Here is a 21338-nt window from a genome sequence, read left to right on the forward strand (position 1 = left end):
TCAGGGAAGAAAAAAATGTTTTTCATGAGGGTCAATAAAAGGTTTGCTGTAATATTTCAGACAGTGCATCGATTTATGCTTACCCAAGTAAATATGGAATGACACAAGGTAATTTCCTCTCCAACAAACAATTTTTGATTGTTTACCACATCTTAGTCCTATTTACTTTTGGGGGAGAAGCTGTGCTCAGTGCATTGTTTATGGCACATATTTTAGTTTTCAGGTGCTCGATGGAACTGTTTACTGTGTGAGGATCCAATGTTTGCTTTATAGGATCATTTCCCCCGGACAGGCTTTTCAAGTAAATATTTTGAAGACCTTGTGCATTTTCTCATAGGATTAAAGAACTTTAACCCCAAGGTTTAATGCTGGAGCTAAAGCCAACATCTGTTGAAAGCCAGAATAAATGACTGGCTCATATACACAGTATTTGTATTTTATATTTATTTTTTTTACTCCTGTGAGTTCTGTCTGAGAGATTATCATAATACACATTCCCACATACATTAAAGTAAGACGATCTAGTAATAGGCACAATAATAACAACATCTACATTAATAACAACTGAATTAGCAGGAAAATTGGCCCATGGATGAGATTTTTAGTTTAAGTATAAACATCAAGTGGTATCCACTTACTAAATACTTTTAAAGATTTACTGTTCTTGCTCAAATATACTGCAAACAGTTTACAAGACTGTTTTTTTTTTCAGAGTGTGAGCGAATTTGGCCTGGACATCATTGAGACCCCTGAAGGAGACAAATGGCCCCAACTCATAGTCCAGCAGAGCCTCGATCGGGAGACGAAGGACACCTTTGTGATGAAAATTAAAGTAGAGGATGGTGGCACCCCTCCAAAGTCCAGCACAGCCATTCTGCAGGTCACCGTCTCAGATGTGAATGACAATCGGCCGGTGTTCAAGGACAGCGAGGTGGAGGTAAACGTTCCTGAGAATGCCCCAATGGGAACATCTGTCACTCACCTTCATGCCACTGATGCTGATCTGGGATCCAATGCTCAGATTCACTTCTCCTTCAGCAACCAAATCTCCCCTGCCACCAAACGACATTTTGCTATTGACAGCACAACTGGACTGATTACCGTCAAGCAGCCATTGGACAGGGAAGTCAACCCAGTGCACAAGCTTATAGTTCTGGCCAGTGACGGAAGCTCTACTCCTTCAAGGGCTACAGTGACAGTCAATGTTACAGACATTAATGACAATGTCCCCTCCATAGATACCCGTTATATAATGAATCTTGTTAATGGCACTGTGCTGTTGTCTGAAAATGCCCCCCTTAACACAAAAATAGCCCTAATTACTGTGACGGACAGAGATGCGGATCTTAACGGTAAAGTGACTTGTTACACTGATCACGATGTACCTTTCCGACTGAAGCCTGTCTTTAATGACCAGTTTTTGCTCGAAACCGCCGCACCTTTAGATTACGAGACCACTCGAGAGTATGCGATTAGGATAGTTGCATCTGACTCTGGGAAACCGCCTCTGAACACTTCGGCAATGGTCCTGATTAAAATAAAGGATGAGAATGACAATGTCCCGGTTTTCCCTCAGCCTGAAATCCAGCTGTCCATTCCAGAAAACAACGATCCGGGCACACAGTTGATAAAAATCAGTGCAACAGATGCAGATAGTGGTTCTAATGCCCTTATTATTTATAGTCTTGGCCCAGATGCTCCTGATGGTTTTAACATAGATACCCGCTCTGGGATCCTTTCCGTTGTCAAAAGGCTGGATAGAGAGAAGCAGGAGAAGTATTCATTCACAGTCATTGCCAGGGATAATGGTTCTTCTCCTCTCCAAAGCAACGTCACCGTCAAGCTAATAGTCCAAGACCAAAATGACAACAGTCCAGCCTTTACCCATCCCGAATACAACTTCTATGTGCCTGAGAACCTGCCTTTGTATGGGACAGTGGGTTTGATCACTGTCACGGATGCAGATGCTGGCGACAATGCAGTCGTCACTCTCTCGATTATAAATGGCAAGGACAATTTCATCATCGACCCCAAAACCGGGGTGATCAAACCAAACATTACCTTTGACAGGGAGCAACAAAGTTCCTACACGTTTGTTGTCAAGGCCATAGATGCAGGTCAAATGCAAACCACTTCCTATGCCAAGGTCACCATAAATGTTGTTGATGTGAACGACAATCGACCAGTGTTTGTCATCCCCTCCTCAAACTACTCCTATGATCTAGTACCTTCAACCACCAGCCCTGGATCAGTGGTGACTAGAGTATTTGCCATTGACAATGACACTGGGATGAATGCTGAGCTGCAGTATAGTATTATTGGAGGGTCACCGAGAGGACTGTTTTCCATTGACAAAACGACAGGCAACATTACTCTGCAGGAGAAGATTATAACAGCAGACCAAGGACTTCATAGGCTGGTGGTAAAGGTCAAGGACTTGGGTCAGCCTGAGTCATTACACGCAATCGCCCTTGTTCATTTGTTTGTGAACGATACCGTTTCCAATGCCACGTTCATCCAGGAACAACTTCGCAAGAGTTTGGAGACTCCTTTGGAGCGGAACATTGGGGACAATGAGGTGACACCCCAGACCAATGGCTACGTAATTGTTGTTATTGCCATAATAGCTGGGACTATGACGGTTATCCTGGTGATCTTTGTGACTGCTTTGGTACGCTGTCGACAGACACCGAGACACAAAGTCGTCCAGAAGAGCAAGCAGAGCGGTGAGTGGGTATCACCCAACCAGGAGGGTCGGCAAATTAAAAAGAAAAAGAAGAAGAAGAAGAGATCACCAAAAAGTTTGCTGCTGAATTTCGTAACCATTGAGGAACCCAAGTCTGATGACCCTACTCATGAGCACATCAATGGCACCTTAGACCTCCCTGTTGAACTCGAGGAGCAGACAATGGGAAAGTACAACTGGGCTACCACACCAACCACCTTCAAACCCGACAGTCCCGATTTAGCCAAGCACTACAAATCCGCTTCCCCTCAGCCAACATTCCAGATCAAACCAGAGACCCCTGTGGCTCCCAAGAAGCATCATGTCATTCAGGAACTCCCACTGGACAACACATTCGTGGTGGGCTGTGACTCGCTCTCCAAATGTTCCTCCAGCAGCTCCGACCCCTACAGCGTTTCAGAGTGCAGCTGTCAAGGGGGCTTCAAAGCACCTGGACAAATCCACACCAGACAGGTAATTCACAACTTCCTTTCTTAAACCACTCGCTGCTCCAGCTCCCATTTGTACTGTCTTTCTGATAGAAATATGTAGAATGAAAGGTGACAGCCGCGTGTGTTGAGCTTCAAAGATCAAAGATGCATGCGTGTCAAGATGCAATATGCAAATGAAAATTTGAAACTTAAAAAGTGGGAGGTTGTTGGTTTTATGGTTGTGTGCTCATATTAGCAAAAACAGCATTTCACATCTTCACTGAAGAAGAATGTAGGAAAAATGGCACGTTGTACATATTAGGAAGACTTTGACAGATAGTGAGATGTTGGATGGCTTTGATTATGGGATGTTTTTTTCTTCTTCTTCCAATCAGACATTCAATTCAAAAGAGTAATTATTAGCAAAACAACTTTTTTGTGTGTACAAAAAACAAGAGTGCTAGCTTGAGATTACAGCTATGTTTGTTCTTGATTGACATGCCAAAACCAAGCATGCTTGACAGAAAACCAAACAAGATAGGGTTGCGTTCCACAGGCACAACCGAACAGATGCACACTGCTGAAACAATTGTTTCCCACAGAAATGCTTGATAGAACTCATTAGAGCTAAAACTTGTAACATAGTAGGGAAAGGCTGATTATTTTTAAATAGAATTTCGAACTCAGTCCAAAGGAAACATTATAAGTTGTCTCAGAGGAAAATTGCCGGCATTAATGAGACGAAGGTTCATTTGAATACTAGTATTCTAGTCTATGGTTCCAGAGGAGATGCAAAATAGCTAATAAATAAAAGCAGGTGAGGGACATAAATGTAAATTGGGGTGGAGGGAGAGGTGGCCTCGCTGCGGCGACTGGTCTTTCTCTCGGAGTGGAAGACTGAGCTGTGCGATTGTAGGTCAGAGAGATCAAGGTGAAGACAGAGCTGTGGGACCGTGAGACTTAAATAGAAGCATATTCACTAATAGCTTGAAACACCATTCATTTTCCCTATCAACTGCATGTTTTTAATGACCAGGCATCGAGTCTGCAGTGTAGCCATTTTCTTAGGCAGGTTAGAAAGCACAGGACTGGGGTCGGGAATGTAAGCTGGCGAGTCTCCAGGGGCCTAAATTCAAACAAGACTGAGCATGTATACAGTGATAGGACAATAGATAGGACACCATCTACATGATCAGTAACTAGCTGCCCAAAATATAAATTTTTCTCATCTTCCTTTTTTTAAAATTAATTATTTTTTTTTTAGCATTCAATCACAGACAGTCTTTTTTTTGTTTTTCTGTAATATCATGTCATCCACTGTGAGCTCTTGTCCTTATTGAAGAAAATCCCCCTCTGCATATTTCTTACAAATTACAGTATATCCACTCAGATGCTTTGTGCGCATGGTAATTTAAGGTGACACCCACACATAGCTGATGTTCCATTTTCACCATGAGGCCTTTATTTTAAAATGCAGTTAAAAGCAACGCTCTGCCATGGTGCATTATACATAAGCCTGCTTACATAGTGAGATTATGGAATGACACATAATTCAGGTTAGATTTGTAATTTGCCCTGCCATAGTTGTCTTCCTGCTTCTGTGTATTTTGAAATATGCAGAAATATTTGTTGAAGGTTTAGAAACCTTGCATCAGATTCTTGAAATATTTGTGATTAAAATCCTATTCAGACGGTGCCTTGTGGTGCCTTGTACTGTGTTGTACTATAGCCACTGAGGCAAATTAGTGTGTGTGTGTATGTCTGTGTGAGTGGAAGACTATATATATATATATATATATATATATATATATATATATATATATATATATATATATATATATATATATATATATATTTATTTATTTTTTTTTGTTAATAATTTCTTTCTTGTAGAACAATGAAAGATAGAAAATAGCAAATTTGGGTCTGTGTCTACACCTGTATATATATATATATATATATATATATATATATATATATATATATATATATATATATATATATATATATAATTTATTTATCAAATTATTTTAATCACTTTGACCCCTTTAAGAGCAGGTCAAAAGCTATTGCCAAATACATTTCGCCTGGATGTTTCTTTTTTATAACTCTTACCTTAACTCTATAACTCTAACTCTTTATAACTCTTCCGCTTGTAAATATTTTGAGTGTAATTTGAATGCCTTACTCTTTTTTTTTTTGTTTTTTTGTACACCTTAAAGGTGTGCTGTATGCTTTGACAGATATAGGCTATTGAAAGAATCTATTAAAAGGAGTTAGACAGTGTTGAATCATCTCATGAATCTAGTTGAATCAAGTTTTTTTAATGTTGTATCTTACCATTTCATACTTTCAGTAAAAATATTTTGTTCTTTTCATATGTCGATAATATTTCATATGACTATTGTCCAAAATATTTCTTTTTACTGTCATTTTAAGCCACAACTTGGATACCAGCTCAGAGCCATCACTGACTAACAGACAGTGTATATTGCAGTAGAAATTCCAGAATATCAGATCATGTCTTGTACCCGCTGGCCCCATATTTGGTGAAAAATCTCTAGTGTCTCATGTTAGCTATAAAGCAGTGACACAAATGTCAGCATTATTTAACTTTAGCGACCCCATCTCGATGTCTGAGAAACATCATGTCAGAATTTGCCATGATGAATAGGTGCAAGAACATTTGTAGGGACCATTAAAGGATGCATTTCTCCCAGGAAACACTCGCTGATGAAGGTCAATGGGATGCTTAGCAGAACTGGGAATGATGTCAGCATCAAAGAAAAGCTCGTCAAAATACAACACATTTACGGGCCATATGGCTCATAATACCATCAGTGGTCCATTCTGCATTCTGAGCACCACCACCAACCTCTTTCCCACCCCTTTCACTCATCTCTGTCTTTCTTTTATCTTTCGTCTCCCTGTTCTCAGACAGTGATTTTAGAGGTCAATCCCTCCGGGTGGTGGTGGTGGAGGGGGGCTTCTGTCTGAATACACACTTTAGTTGTGGCAGATCAAGTAAATTCCACCATACTTGACTGATCCCTGGCAAGGCCATGAATATGCAAGAACTCTAGTCAAATAAAATGCTATAAGGCCTCTATATTCAGAGCAGGGGTGTATTTGAGGTCAGTAGCTTGGCCGTTTTAACCTCGTGTTACTTGCAAACCCGTCTCCATTTGGATGGTATGAATATACCCTCACCGGCTTATGGGGTCTCACAGTCAAACACGTTTTCTTTGCATCAGGCTTCATGGTACATTCGGCATTTCAAAAACATCATAAAATATGGGAGAGGATGTCCTTGAGTCCACAGTTTGTGCTCTCAACCGCCCGCGTTTCAATAATTCAAATTCTACTTTTGAATCTCTATTTTTGAATCTCGCCGGGTATAGGGCAGATGTGCCTAGATTTACAACTAAACACATTTTTTTTAGAACTTGAAGTGATTGATCTCTCTTGAATTTCTCTCTCTGTATTGATTACCTCCAGTTGTGTCAAACTCCAGGCGATTTCTGCAGCATTTAGCCCATCAGCATTTCTTGTGCATCTTGGCCTTTAGTAATATATTCTGCATGTTCGTTTAAAATTCACTAGCTTTAAGTATGTTTATGCTTTTTTTTAACCTTCTGATTCTGCCACAGAAAATCCTAAGTCAAATTTTAATTTGCCATTAATAGTACCCTTCCAGAGGTCCAGCCACAATTGCTTTGCTTACTAGTTTAATAATTTTATTATTATATCACTGTTGAGCAACATGTTACATCTCCCACAAGTCACATTGGATCTTTTACACAGACACACATACACACACATACATATATATATATATATATATATATATATATATATATATATATATTCATTGTGTAAATATAGTATTTTCATTACAAATAGCAAATAGCATCTTCAGTAATTATCAGTATTTGTACTTAGTTATTTTATTATTATTATTATTATATTATTATTACATTTTTGCTGTCACACCAGCGGACACATTAATACATCAACTACTCATATATATATATATATATATATATATATATATATATATATATATATATATATATATATATATATATATTTATATACATTTTTTTTTTTTTTTTTTTTTTCGTGTGTTGTTGTTGTTTTTACATTTAAACAACAGTTGTACAACTTCATTCATCTTTCAGCTTAGTTGAGGACCCTTAAAACAAAAATTTACTGTTGCCTGGACAATTAAAAAAAAGTTATTAGTTATGTCTTCAAAAAAAAAGTTGAAATAGCAAAATTATAATTACTACTTTTATTCGTTTATGTTACAAAAAAATTCGAAAACACGTTTTTTTGTTCGTTTTTTTTCCTTTTCAAAGAAACCCGAATTCATTCATATACGTTTTATCGGCATGTGTGTTTCCCAGGAAACGAACCATGACCTTGACATCACTGCCATCATGTTCTACCAGTGAAGCTACATTGCGATATCAGTTTTTAAAAGTCACTCAGTGTTCATTTACCATCGCTGAAGAGTGAATCTACAGTACAAAGAGCTTTGAAATGGTACTTCCCTTTTGCACATGCTCATTAACGGGTCCACTGCAGCTTGCTGGTATATTTCAATAACGAATTTAAGAGATAATAATGAAATAAATTTTATCTTATCAGCTGAGTTTTAGAATCGTATTTTTAAAAACCATGTTCATTACCAGCTATTTAAAAAAAAAAAAAAGTGTTTTAATCACATGAGCTTCCTGTTGTCATCAATGAATGAGTGTTGCTGTAGTGTGGTGGGTGTAACGGCACATTTGGAGCAAAAAGCAATTTGGTTAACTTGCATGCACTGACTAGTCACTTTTCCCAGCATTCTTCAAGGCAAATCCGACGAGATGAAACGAACGCGAACCTCTTTCGGTCTGTTCCTTGAAGAATGCTGATTCTCTCCCTCTCTCGCTATGTATGCACGTGAATGTATATGTCCAGAGAGAGAGAGGCCTTCATTATCATCTTACACAGTACATACTGCAGCTTAGCAAGCCAGATGATTTTGTAACTACAATCTCCCTATATCTGTCTGTCTCTCTATATTACAGGAGACGGCACTGAAACCACCACTCTATGGCACACTCTGTGGCACAGGTACAGCTCGCTCCCACAGGATAAAAATCAATCTCTAGCTGCCATTTCCTAAAGAGAGGGAGGGAGGGAGAGGAAGGCACTCACTGAAGAGGTGAAAACACGAACTGTACAGATTCTCCAGCCTCAAACGAGTCCTAGAGAGTAACGCCAGACTAATTTATCCGTCCGAAACTCTGCTTGTGACTTGTGGGAGGTTTGAAATGCTTTGTTTAACCCCTTTTTGTCCTCATTCACCAATTGCACCGAATAGGGCACGAGAGACACCTCCACTCTGCTTATCCAAATGGAATATGAATATGGCAAAGACCTCTGTATAGGATGTTTATATAGAAATGTATTTATGTATAGCAGCAGCACAGTCCTTGTCGTCTGTGTGTCTATTTATTGATTTTGTTCACTGATTTTCTTGATCGACATATTAGACAAAGTTCAATGAAACTTCGACGTGCCTGGTGGTTGTTTCTCTTTTTTTCCCCCCTCTTTTTTCATATCCTTTGCTCACCTGCTTTTACTGTTTCATTTGTTCATTCTGTGCTCGTATCCGATAGATCACGGCGAACTCCTCGTCACCGATTGCCACGGCTCTCCTCGCACCGTCCCAACGCTTGTTAACATTGAAATGCATGGCCCTCAATAGGAGGTACCGACACGTTTTAGCTCTCTCACTGATTGCCTCCGACTTCGGGACGCGGACGATTCGAAAAGAACCCTAATGCTTTGCTAAGCTGCAATCATATGGGACAGCGCTCCCACTTCCTAATCAAAGAAACCCCTTGTACGCAGTAGAAAGGGACACCGGGTCTGACCTCTATATGTTGTCTGTTGTAGTCCGCTTTTACCAGAGCCAATATAACCTGTGAGATGTATTTACTGATTTTGAATAGAAAGCCTCCGGCAATCTTGTCATACGAGATGGTAGGTTTTAGTTACATCACCTGGGTGTTTGTATATTCTGAAACTGACATGCTATGTATTCTTACAACCGAGATGACTTAAAAAAAAAAAAAAAAAAAAAAAAACAGTATATTAAAAGTAGAAAATACAGTACAGAGCACGAGAATACAACTTGGACTATTCAGATTTTATGTCAACAGCAATAAATTTACGATAAATCCAGAAATCACCCTACATGAGCACTTTAAAGTCGTGATAATAGGCAACCCATAGCTAAAGCTCTCTTTTGTGAAACTTAACAGTCGGGTATTTCCGTCTTGAATGACTATTACATCACTAATGAATTGCTTCGATGGATAGCACTTTTGTTCGAGCAGTAATTTACTCCTTTTTAGCAAATGGACTGATTTGTAGAAGTGTCTTTGGGCCCGAATGTTTGACCTCTTATTCTTGCGGAGGTATCAGATATCTTAATGGTGTCAAGTGTAACGCTCTGGAGTGGGAAACACAGAATGACTCACACATAAAACTGTAGCACTGTGCAAGAAACTATTAGACATGCCTGGATATTCGCCATTGACAAAGAATGAGAGGGGAGGGAAAAACAAGAAAGAAAGAAACTGAATTTTTCTTTCCACGTAAGGAGTTGGTTAAATCACTTTCATTATATATGAAGCACCTTACATTATCTTTGTATTCTCCGTTGATTTGCCAACATGTGAAGTAAACTGTATATAACTGTTTTATGTATGTTTGAGCTTTGGAAGTTTATTAAAGTCTTTTGCATTGTACTGCACATTTCCATGCGTCATTTATTGAGCAAACGGTGTACGGTGTGGTCCAAAACTAGTGATAATGCTTCTGTATAGTAGTTTTCTAATGCTAATATTTTGATTTATATATAATGTATGACCCTGGACCACAAAACCAGTCATAAGTGTCATTTTTTTGTAATTGAGATGTATGCATCCATGTATACATGAATGAATATGCTTTTCATTGATGTGCGGTTAGGACAGGACAATATAGGACAAAAACCATTTTAATGAAAAAAAAAAAAAATGAAATACTGAGAAAATCTGCTTTTAATTAAGTTCTTAGCAATGCGTATTACTAATCAAAAATACATTTTTAGTGTATTTAGACTAGGAAATATACAACATATCTTTATGGAACATGATCTTCATTTAATATCCTTACTTAATATGATTTTTGGCATAGAAGAAAAATCAATAATTTTGACCCGTGCAATCTATTTTGTGCTATTGCTACAAACATACCCCAGCGACTTCAGACTGGTTTTGTGCTCCGGGGTCATTTGGTATTATTATCCTTATATAGGCAACTGTTTACATTTGGCTATTAATTAAGTAACATTAAACAACAATGGTGAAGCTTTTCTATGAGGTCTCTCTTTTTTTTTTAAGCATTACTTGATTTGTTTACATCTAACATATTTATTTTTAAACCGCGTAGCTTAAAGCTAAATGTTGCGGTGCACTAATTATAGCTTGCATCAAAAACAGAAGTCATGTCAGGCCACGTGGGCCCTTTAAACTCACGAGCACGCCGCGGTCTGCGGAAATACACGAATTACACATCAAAACCGCATTTATTTTGCCCAGTTATGCAACTGCACTAGTGTTTACGCGTCTTTTGAAATATACCTTTTTTTGAAAGACCGAACAATTACAACTTTAAGGCTCGCTGATCACACAACTGTATTTCCTCAACATCCGTTTGCGAGCGGGCCCAAGAGCCAGCCATTGTTCCCATGTATGCGGTTTCAAAGCAGCTGTTCCAGAAGTTCACATGAAAGAAAAGCGAAATGAGAGGCGCAATGGAAAACAATTTAATTGCTTATCAAAGTTACTTTAAATTGCAAGACTGGAGAGCTAATCATTTCCCTTGAGGGAAATATGTCCTTGGCGATTAGAGAAAATGGTGCACATTCACTACGTTGAGCTTGTATCTTTTTTTTCTTCCCGAGGTAGTGTGCAAATGTCAGTCTGCTATTAATATCCCAATGTAAACTCTCAATGTGCTAAACTCTGTGTACATTCATGATGATGTTGGCACGTACACTTCCATAAGAACTGAACGATTAGACCCTCACCAAGGCACATATGCTCTATACAATAACCGTTTTCGCTCACTCAACTTGCATGAGCGATGAATATGAAACCGTGTTTAACAATTAAGTCTCACATATGTAAGAGATGACTTCCAGTCAGCAGGTTGCTGCTTCGACGGCAGCAGAAATAGTGATTTGCGTTGATGTGTTTTTATAGTCCTGTAACTGAAACAGCGCTAGCAACGCCAAGGTCATTGGTTCAGTTCTCAGAGAAGGCATGAACCGACTGAATATATCATAAATGCAAGTGGCTTTGGATAAAAGCAAACTGCCAAATGCATAAATGTAAATATCATTTTATCAGCTTAGAGGAGCGAACAAAGTACAAAAAAAACTAGCACAGTTATGTAGGAAATCATTTGCCTTGTACAGCGGTCAATTATAGGCTACTGTAAAGTGGTCATTATACAAATCTGAGTGCTGAATGCCGCAGTCGACCAATCGCAATCGAGTATTCCAGAGAGTCTTACTGTCTTTGGATTTAAAGAATGGGCAAAAATCTTCCGACAGATTGGTCTCCATCTGCTGGCAAATTATGTTTCTTAAAGATATGTAATTTAGCCATTGTTATTCTTCAAATTGACTGTGACAGCTGAGGAGAGTTTCTCGTGCTGGCTTTGCTTGATTTGTGGCATTGAGCTTAAATGTATTATTTGTTTGACAGCATTTAGAGGAAAAAGATTTCCCATTGAATCAAATGCTAGAAATGCTAGCTGCACGCTGTGGATTGCGTGGCTCCATGTGGTGTGCACACAGCTAACATACCTGCACGTTTTCTCATAATCTAATAAAGCTACTGTCAATAAGGAGACTGATTAACTGAGTCTGTAAAGTTACGGCCTCAGTAATGGAGAAGCCTCAGGGATTGACCGCATTAGCCTAGAATAACCTTCAACGTATTAAAGGTGCAGTTCAAAATTGAAAATCATTTGGACAAAAAAACAGATTTTTAATTACACTACAGTTCAAAATTTAGAGGTCAGTAGTTTTGTTGTGTTATTTTATGTTGTCCTTGTTACAGTTGTATATTACTAAGTAATGTTGTATTGTAATATTATAAGTACAGTTTGCAATGATTATAGTATGAACATCGTCCCCTTGGAATTAAAGATTCTAATTTCATTCAGAATAGTTTTGAGATATTTAGCTTCAAAGTTTTTGCATTCCAGTCGACTGTGTAGATAGAACTTTTTAGTATTTTAAAGAGTTTATTTGCAAAAAAAAAAAAAATAAAAATTTCAAAAATCATGAAATGTGTTTTATTATTATTTTTTAACCTGGTAAAAAAAAAACGGCTGTATGATTGAGATTAATCGAAATGCACAATGAAAAACACAGAATTGTTCAAAGCTGATTTATGTTTTTTTTGCAAATGAATGTAGAACCTCATAATTCCAAGGGGACTGTATATTAGAAAAATAATCATTTTATTTTCCAAACGTTCAGCAAATGCTACTTTTTCGAATTTTGAATTCATCAAAGAATCCTGAGAAAAATGTAGCCACAATTTTGTGAGCCACAGATGAGAACGTTAAAAGGATTTCTAAGTCGTCATGTGACACTGAAGACTGGAGCAATGATGCGAAAAATACTGCTTTGCATCACAGGCATAAATTAAATTTCAAAATGTATAAAAATATTGCTATTTATAATCAATTTTTTATTAAATCAAACGATAGCAGTGTATCTTTAATAAAGTAAATGCAGTGTTTTTTTTTTTTGTTTACGCTTAAATCTGACCTTCCACAGTGTCACAACCCTCAGAAACACATTGTTTGCTTAATTTTCACTCTTTCCATTTCCTGCGAGTGTTGGTGGGAAGAACAAATGCATAAATACATAAATTACATCTAAAAATAACTAAAGGGTCGCATTTAATTTTGATTAATTTAAGGAAACTTGATGATTGGAAACAAGCTGCACTGCCAGGCGCAGCACAATGAAAGCGAAACCAGTGAGGAATGCATTACTTGACTCTGAACGCCTATGAAAGTACCTCTCCGGCAGGTGCTGACTACGAGAGTACTGCACCACAGGAGAGCTCATGAATTAATAAATCGCCTGGACTTTAGAATGACAAAATGTATCTTGAGGAGGACAGACTAGGATCAGATTGCTGAGAAAGTGCAACAAAACATATGTCTTGAGATCGTATTTATAATTCATATCGATCATATCCTGTGTCCTCAGGATTACATCACACACACACACACACGCACGGAGGGGCAGAACGGGGCCGGGATTTGAGGGTCCGTCGTTATAAATGATCAGGTACACCGGGGAATTACTGCAGACTGAGAATATCGTGTCCAAGTCCCAAAGGGTTTGCTGATTATCTCTATGTAGTGCTATTTATGCATCTCGGTGCAGCGGTGTAGGAAACAGGAAGATGGTTTCTGTTATTTGCACTCAAGGCAGTGCTGCCAAATCTCAGCCAAACTGAATAATTCAATCATGCTTTTCTTTTTTGCGCTTTTACGTTTGCGTGTTCGAAAAAATCGAAGCGGTGCTCAAAGACACCGGTTGTCTCTGTGGCTTGTTAAATTGTGCCCATTGGTTAAAAGTACAGTGGTATAAATATTCACAAGCCACACAGTGAGGGCTATTTTTAGTCTGCTTGGATTTGCATACAATTGCTCCGAGATGGCTGATGTTAATGTATTTGATAAAGGATTGCGATTCCGTGCGTATGCAGGAGTGTCTTTTGTGTTTTGTCAGTTAGAAAGTCTGTTTCTCCCATTCGAAACGCAGAAAAGACTGTCCTAAATGGAGACCTGCAGCCGTATAGCTTTTTGTTGGTTTGCGAGAGATTAGGAATTGCTTTTAAACATGATTGTCGTTCTTGTTTGTCTAGGATTGCCAGGTTGTATAGGCTTATTATTCCAAAGGGAAAATGTAAAAAAGCTTCAAAATAAATACACTGCTGTCTGATTAAATGCTCTCGAAATTCAATTGAAGAACGTTGTTATACACTAATCTTCAGGAGGACGCTGTCTTAGAAATACGTTCTTTTAAAACAAGGGATCAGAATTCAATTTCCAGAGCTTGTTTTTCATTTTGTCTGCATAGTCATTCTAGCAAGGTAACTTTTGCTTGTCACGTCTTTTGCTTGGCACTGAAACACGCTGCTCGCAATACGGTATTTATTTCGAAGTGGCATGACGTTATTATGGTTTTTCATGTACAGTATGTCGAAAGGGGACAGTTCACCCAACAGCGATATCGCCATCTTTTAATCATCTTCATGTCGTTCACAACCTTAGGACTTTCTTTCATCTGTAGAACATGAAACAAGATGTTTGACAATGGAGGTCGGAGGTCACCCAATGGTTAGCGACATTCTTCGAAATATTTTCATTTGTGTGTTTTGCAGAAGATGGAAGGTCATGCAGCTTTGTAAAAACATTGGGTTAAGTAAATGAATTTTCATTTTTGGATGACCGATCCCTTTGACATTCACCACTCTCACATTAATCATTCAGCTTTGTATTACATAAAGCACTACTGACTTACTTTCATTGTAAGGCAATTGATTTACTGTTGGTGCTGCTTTATGAAATAGCCTACTTTGCCATGTAATATACAGTACAACCCTTGGTTTATATGATGTTAGTTTAATATATATTTATCACACTTATGTCTTTCAAAACTGTAATGTAAAAAAAGGACTATGCTTTCAGTGTATGACAACTATAAATATTATTACAAAAAGCTCTCAGATGACTTACATTGTACATTGAGAAATGCTTTTGAAACCTCAGAAATTGCTAGTAATGCTTTATACTAGTCTAACTAGTTGCTAACAGTTCTTAAGTAGAAGGACATACATGGTATTTTTTCATTTCTCTAATGTGCTTTAGAGTAAGAACAAAATCACTTCCTACAGTGTATGGAAAAGAGCCACATGAATATTCTTCAAAATATCTCTTTTTTGTGCAAAGAAATCCATACAATTTGGAACAACTCGAGGGTGAGTACATAACGAAAGAATCTTCATATATGGGTCAACTATAAGCGATAAATACATGTGCAGATTTGCCATAGAAAACGGTTCCTTCTTCCTCGGAGCTTGTTATGTCTAGGAAACTGTGTCGCGTGGAACAGACGACCAGCTGAATGTTGGAGGACATTTGCACGAGATCTTTTTCTAAGTGGGTAAGCAGAAGATTGGCTAAAGTCAGGTTGGGAGGCGTTGACTTAAAGACACTGTTCAGAGCCACGGTAATCCAGGTAATCCAGCGCAGATTTCTTGATTTGCGCTCGTAAAAGAGATTGAAGGACGATAAGAGCCCGGCCCCATCTTAGAATAGCTGGTAATCTGGTTTGGACAGAGGACTCAGGGGTATTTACCCAGCCTTAACATTTGCTGAAGCAGATGGTATGAAGGAGGGGTTGGAGCCACCAAACTTCCTCCTCCATCTACAGGACAAAAAATAAGGGGGGAAAAGAACAGTGGATGATAATCAATGTTGTTTATTTTGCTGCTTGACTCCTTAAGTACTGTCAGCCAGATTATAGGCTTTCCTAGGGATAATCGGAGACAGCAGACAATTGCCTTTTTTCCATCCTGAAAGTATCCCCTGCGACGGCGTAAAGAAGGCGGTTTAGGGTGGATGCCGACTCTTAATTCCTGATTAGTTCTGTTCCAAACCTTGCTAAAATTAACTGGGCAGGGTGCTAATCACTGAGACTCAGACACTTTTTGCCGCCGAGTTTACGCTGCGTAGCTGACATGGAGTAGACGTCTCTAGAGTGAGACCCAATTAGGCCAGGCTTTTGAACCCTGCTCTGAACAATGTTTGACCACACAATGGACAAGCGATTTGCTCCGAGTCGTTGTTACTTTGTTGACTTTATAATAGCCCCTCAACAGAGCTGTCCCTCAACTCGGCTCTGAACAGACAGCCGTCGCTCCTAAGCCTGCTCTGAATAGCATTTTGAATATTTGAAAAGAAATAAAAGGAATAATGACATACAATACAGTTCAGAAGTTTGGGGTCAGAACGTTTTTGAAAGAAGTCTTTTATACTCAGTAAGGCTGCATTTGTATGGTCAAATATACGTTTAAAAGAGTAATACTGTGAAATATTGCAAGCACATGTATGTATACATTTAAGTAACATGTTATGTTTATGTAAAACATAACATTTTAGAACAGGGAACACTAAATTACTAATAACTATATAAAATAAATTCCTAATCTGCTGTTTATTAATAGTTTATTTTATTAGTAAGGTAGATGTTAAGTTTAGGTATTGAGTAGGATTAGGGATGTAGTAGAATAAATTCATGTAGAATAAGGCATTAATATGTTCTTAATTAGCATTAATACATGAATAATATTCTAGAAGTGTTACCATACATTTGCATATATGCATATATGCAAATGTATGCTATTTTAATAAACCAAATAATACATTCCAATACATTTCCATTCAATAAATTCAAATACTGAACTAAAACGGATGTTAATTACACATTTAACTCTTGTATATAATGTTAAATTTGCGAACTTGGTTTTCAGCGAACTTCCCTCTCCCGGTCGTGTCACGTTGCTTAACTAGGCTATGTTATAATATAAAAACAAACTTACATTTTTATTTTTCCTCTGTGCGTTTATTTGTCTCGAATTGTCCACGTGATTCTCTCACACAGACAAGCCGCGTGAGCCTCATCGGCGTTGTTAATCGCCGTTTACATGCATCGAATGTTACCATTCTCACCGAAATTTCGGTGCAATTAGATGTTTTAATCAGATTAGTTGTCCTGTCCGGCAAGCATTAATGTCGTATTACTGTATATAGAATTCAACCTGCCAGAGTGGCTAGTGGGAGTGACAGTGTTACCCGCCACAGCTGAAAACCACCCGCATTTGGCGAGTTGGCGGGTGTTAATGTCAAGCCCTGTGTGTGATCAATTTATGTGTCATTGCTAAATAAAAGTTTTTCTACCAAAAAACTTGCCACCCTCCAACTTTCGAATGGTTGTGCCTTTTTTTTAGTGCACGAAATGTCTTTTTTTATTAAAGTTAATTTCTAAAAAGGCACGTCCTCAGTTTTATATCTCTTTTTTCTCTCTCAAAGTTATAGGGTTGTTAGAGAAGGTCTGTAGAGAAGCTAATTGTTTCAACACTGCTACATCGAACCTTTCAGTTATGCTTCCCTACTTTTTAGCCACCTCGCCATCAAGGGATGGACAACAGGCGCAGCCGGGACATATTTCTCTAATTAGTCCGCATCAGACTCATTAAAGCTTGGAACAACAAGAGTGGATGACGTCAAGACATCACGTAGCCAGGAGACCATATAATGCACTTTTAAAGGTGAACCCGTGCGAGACTGGAGGAAAAAAGTGTTAACAGAATAGATCTGCATTGTATAACGCGGTCAAACGATGCAAAATGGAATTTAATTCAATTAGCCTTCCTTTTTAATTGGACCAAAACGTGTGATCGGGGGGCCAGATTGAATGGCCGGAGCTCTTGATTTAATATGCATCTCCAGCAGGCGGCCAGACGCGTTCAGAGGAAGCTAAACGACAGCGAGCAGACTGTTAAGTTTCCAGGAGACAAAGAAATTAGAATTATGCAAGCTTGTATTGACATTCTTCCAGAGTTAACTGGCTGGCAGAGGTTATTAGCAAATGTCAATATCAGGGCAGAAAGCTCGCTATTTTTAAGTTCCCTATTCATAGTATGGATCATTACATATTTATGACATCCAAACTTTGTGTTGCTTTGGACTCGAGTGCAAAATCCTGATCTGGAATGTCAACAAAATGTCAGCTCCGGTATTACATTGCAAAACAGGCCCGAGAAGATTTCATTATAGGATAGTGTGTGTGCCATTATGCGTTCATTATATTAAATTTGGCTGCAGGCAGTCGAATGTAAGAGAGGAGAGCCTGCTGTTCGGGGGAACGCGAGCAGGAGCTGGAAACATACTGTTCGTACAGATTGTCGGCCCCAGAGAGCTGCCCTGTAGACCCCGCATGCCTTCGGATGCCTGCCGCTTGCCTAGTAAGCACTTTGAAAGCTACTGTATTGTTTAATACCTTGCCGAACTGTTTGCCTCCTTCCATCTAACAGCAGTGGCTTTTGTCACACATGATGGCTGCTTGAAAAATTGTATATATTTTCTAAATAAATAGGACAAAGAGGCGCTAAAAGATAAATGACTTTCCTCGGCTGCAGTCTTGCGCTCCTTTATGAAACTTTTTTTTAGAACGTTTTTTCATTGCTCAAATGAAACAAATGCTTTTTCGAGCCATGCACTTCTCTAAATACACCTTAAGCGCTTCTTTCAAAGCGTTCGACATTTAAATATTTGAACAGAATAGGCCTTGGATCGTATTTTGAAACTTTAACAAAGAACAAAATCACTAGACCAGACCAAAGTGCTCACTTTTTCTTTTTTTTTTTCCCCGAAGCTCACTGATGTTTCGACATCCCATAAAGGCGTAAACAACTCGTATGGTCATTGCTCTTTCGAATGTTGTATTTTTTGTACATTGTTTTATCGCCAGATGAAAGACGGTACTATTCTCTTTTGTGAGCCGCGTACTTTCATATCGCTTTTTTATATTTTAAATCCTGCCATGTTTCAATGCAAATGGGCTTTGGCTGTTTTGCAATCTGTCTGCATGGGGCGAAGCCTTTGGAGTGCTATGGATGGTGGGCATGATAAATCTCAATATGCAGAAACCAAGCACATGGACAGATAATGTTATTCCTCCACCAAAACATTGAGCCACTGTCCTTAAAACGAACAGCTGAGCTCATGCGATCAAGCGAAACGTGCTAAAACGCTCCGAAACAATCATTATACCTCATTCATTAGCTGAGCATGTGAAGTCTACCTTTGATAGATCAGTTAAACGGATTATTGCATGTGATTTCTGCCAACGCCGTAGTTATTTGTGATGTTTTTTGGCTGGTTAGATCTCACGAGATGAAATGTATTCACCTCAGCCTTCACCAGAGCAGATCGTCATTTTGCTGCAGTCACACGTAGTTTGAAGTCTGACTAAAGTGCTGTCAAGCTTTAAGTGCAGAGTATTTGCTGTGCTTGTTTTCTATTTGTTTGCGTGGCAGGGACCTCAGGTGTAAAGACATGTTGGTGACACAACAAAGCCGTCGTGCTGAATGATATTGAAATCAATGAGGGATGTTCATGCAATCACTCGCAGTCTTTCTTTAGCACGTGTCGCACTCCAATGAGGGAGTCAATCTGTACTAATTAAACATAGGCGAGAGTGCCTGTGGACTGGCAGCTCTGTCTAACTTGATTTACGCCCTGATAGCTCTAAATCAAGACTACAAGGGTTTACAGAAGCACAGCCGCAGTATTTACAGGAGCCACGGTTCGGGTTGATCCCATAGCTAAAGTATAAAGTGCAATATTGTCAAAAAAACGTTTTATATACATGCTTTATATATATATATTTTTAAAGACAGTGTTGTGTAATCTTCTTCTTCTTCTTCTTCTTTTTCTTCCGCTTATCCGGGGCCGGGTCGCGGGGGCAACAGTCTAAGCAGGGATGCCCAGACTTCCCTCTCCCCAGACACTTCCTCCAGCTCTTCCGGGGGGACACCGAGGCGCTCCCAGGCCAGCCGAGAGACATAGTCTCTCCAGCGTGTCCTAGGTCTTCCCGGGGCCTCTTCCCGTGGGACATGCCCGAACACCTCCCTTGGGGGCGTCCGGGAGGCATCCGAACAGATGCCCGAGCCACCTCAGCTGGCTCTCTCGATGTGGAGGAGCAGCGGGTCTACTCGAGCTCCTCCCGAGTGACTGAACTCCTCACCCTATCTCTAAGGGAGCGCCCAGCCACCCCACGAAGGAAACTCATTTCGACCGCTTGTATCCGGGATCTCATTCTTTCGGTCATGACCCAAAGCTCATGACCATAGGTGAGAGTAGGAACGAAGATCGACGGTAAATCGAGAGCTTCAGCCTTGCGACTTAGCTCTTTTTCACCATGACAGACCAGTACAGCGACTGCATTACTGCAGAAGCTGCACCGATCCGCCTGTCAATCTCTCGTTCCATCCTTCCTCACTCGTGAACGAGACCCCAAGATACTTAAACTCCTCCACCTGGGGCAGGAGCTCCCCACCAACCTGAAGGGGCAAGCCACCCTTGTCCGACTGAGGACCAAGGCCTCAGACTTGGAGGTGCTGATTTTCATCCCTGCCGCTTCACACTCAGCTGCAAACCGCCCCAGCACACACTGTAGGTCTTGGCCAGATGCAGCCAACAGAACAACATCATCAGCAAAAAGCAGAGAAGCTATCCTGTGGTCACCAAACCAGACCCCCTCCGGCCCCTGACTGCGCCTAGAAATCCTGTCCATAAAAATAATGAACAGGACCGGTGACAAAGGGCAGCCCTGTCGGAGTCCAACGTGCACTGGAAACAAGTCTGACTTAATGCCGGCAATGCGAACCAAGCTCCTGCTCTGATCATACAGGGATCGGACAGCCCTTAGCAAAGGGCCCTTACCCCATATTCCCAGAGCACCCCCACAGGACACCACGAGGAACCCGGTCGAATGCCTTCTCCAAATCCACAAAACACATGTAGACTGGTTGGGCAAACTCCCAGGAACCCTCCAGCATCCTGGAGAGGGTATAGAGCTGGTCCAGTGTTCCACGTCCCAGGCGAAACCCGCATTGTTCCTCTTGAAGCCGAGGTTCAACTATCGGGCGGATTCTCCTCTCCAGTACCCTGGCATAGACTTTCCCAGGAGGCTGAGAAGTGTGATCCCCTATAGTTGAGCACACACCTCCGGTCCCTTCTTGAAAGAGGAACCACCACCCCGTCTGCCAGTCCAGAGGCACTTTCCTCGCGTCCACGCGATGCTGCAGAGGCGTGTCAGCCAAGACAGCCCCACAACATCCAGAGACCTGAGGTATTCCGGGCGGATCTCGTCCACCCCTGGTGCCTTGCCACAGAGGAGCTTCTCAACCACCTCAGTGACCTCAGCTAGGGTAATGGTCGAGTCCCCCCCCGGATCCCCGGCCTCTGCTCCC

At 39.9% G+C, this 21338-nt stretch overlaps 1 protein-coding gene across 4 annotated transcripts in view; it reads left to right on the top strand.

Annotated features, from left to right (window-relative positions):
- Positions 1-21338, top strand: part of pcdh11 (protocadherin 11) — a 182328-nt gene that overhangs the window by 34283 nt on the left and 126707 nt on the right. For 3 of the 4 annotated variants that reach the window (XM_043257437.1, XM_043257438.1, XM_043257439.1), the window contains one exon: positions 713-3199. In XM_043257437.1, coding sequence (XP_043113372.1) covers positions 713-3199 — 2487 coding nt within the window. Of the gene's footprint in view, positions 1-712; positions 3200-8234; positions 9966-21338 lie in introns of those variants that run through there. The other variant, XM_043257441.1, reaches the window with a different exon arrangement.

This window comes from Puntigrus tetrazona, chromosome 14 (genome assembly GCF_018831695.1).
Source record: "Puntigrus tetrazona isolate hp1 chromosome 14, ASM1883169v1, whole genome shotgun sequence".
Lineage (NCBI taxonomy): Eukaryota > Metazoa > Chordata > Actinopteri > Cypriniformes > Cyprinidae > Puntigrus > Puntigrus tetrazona.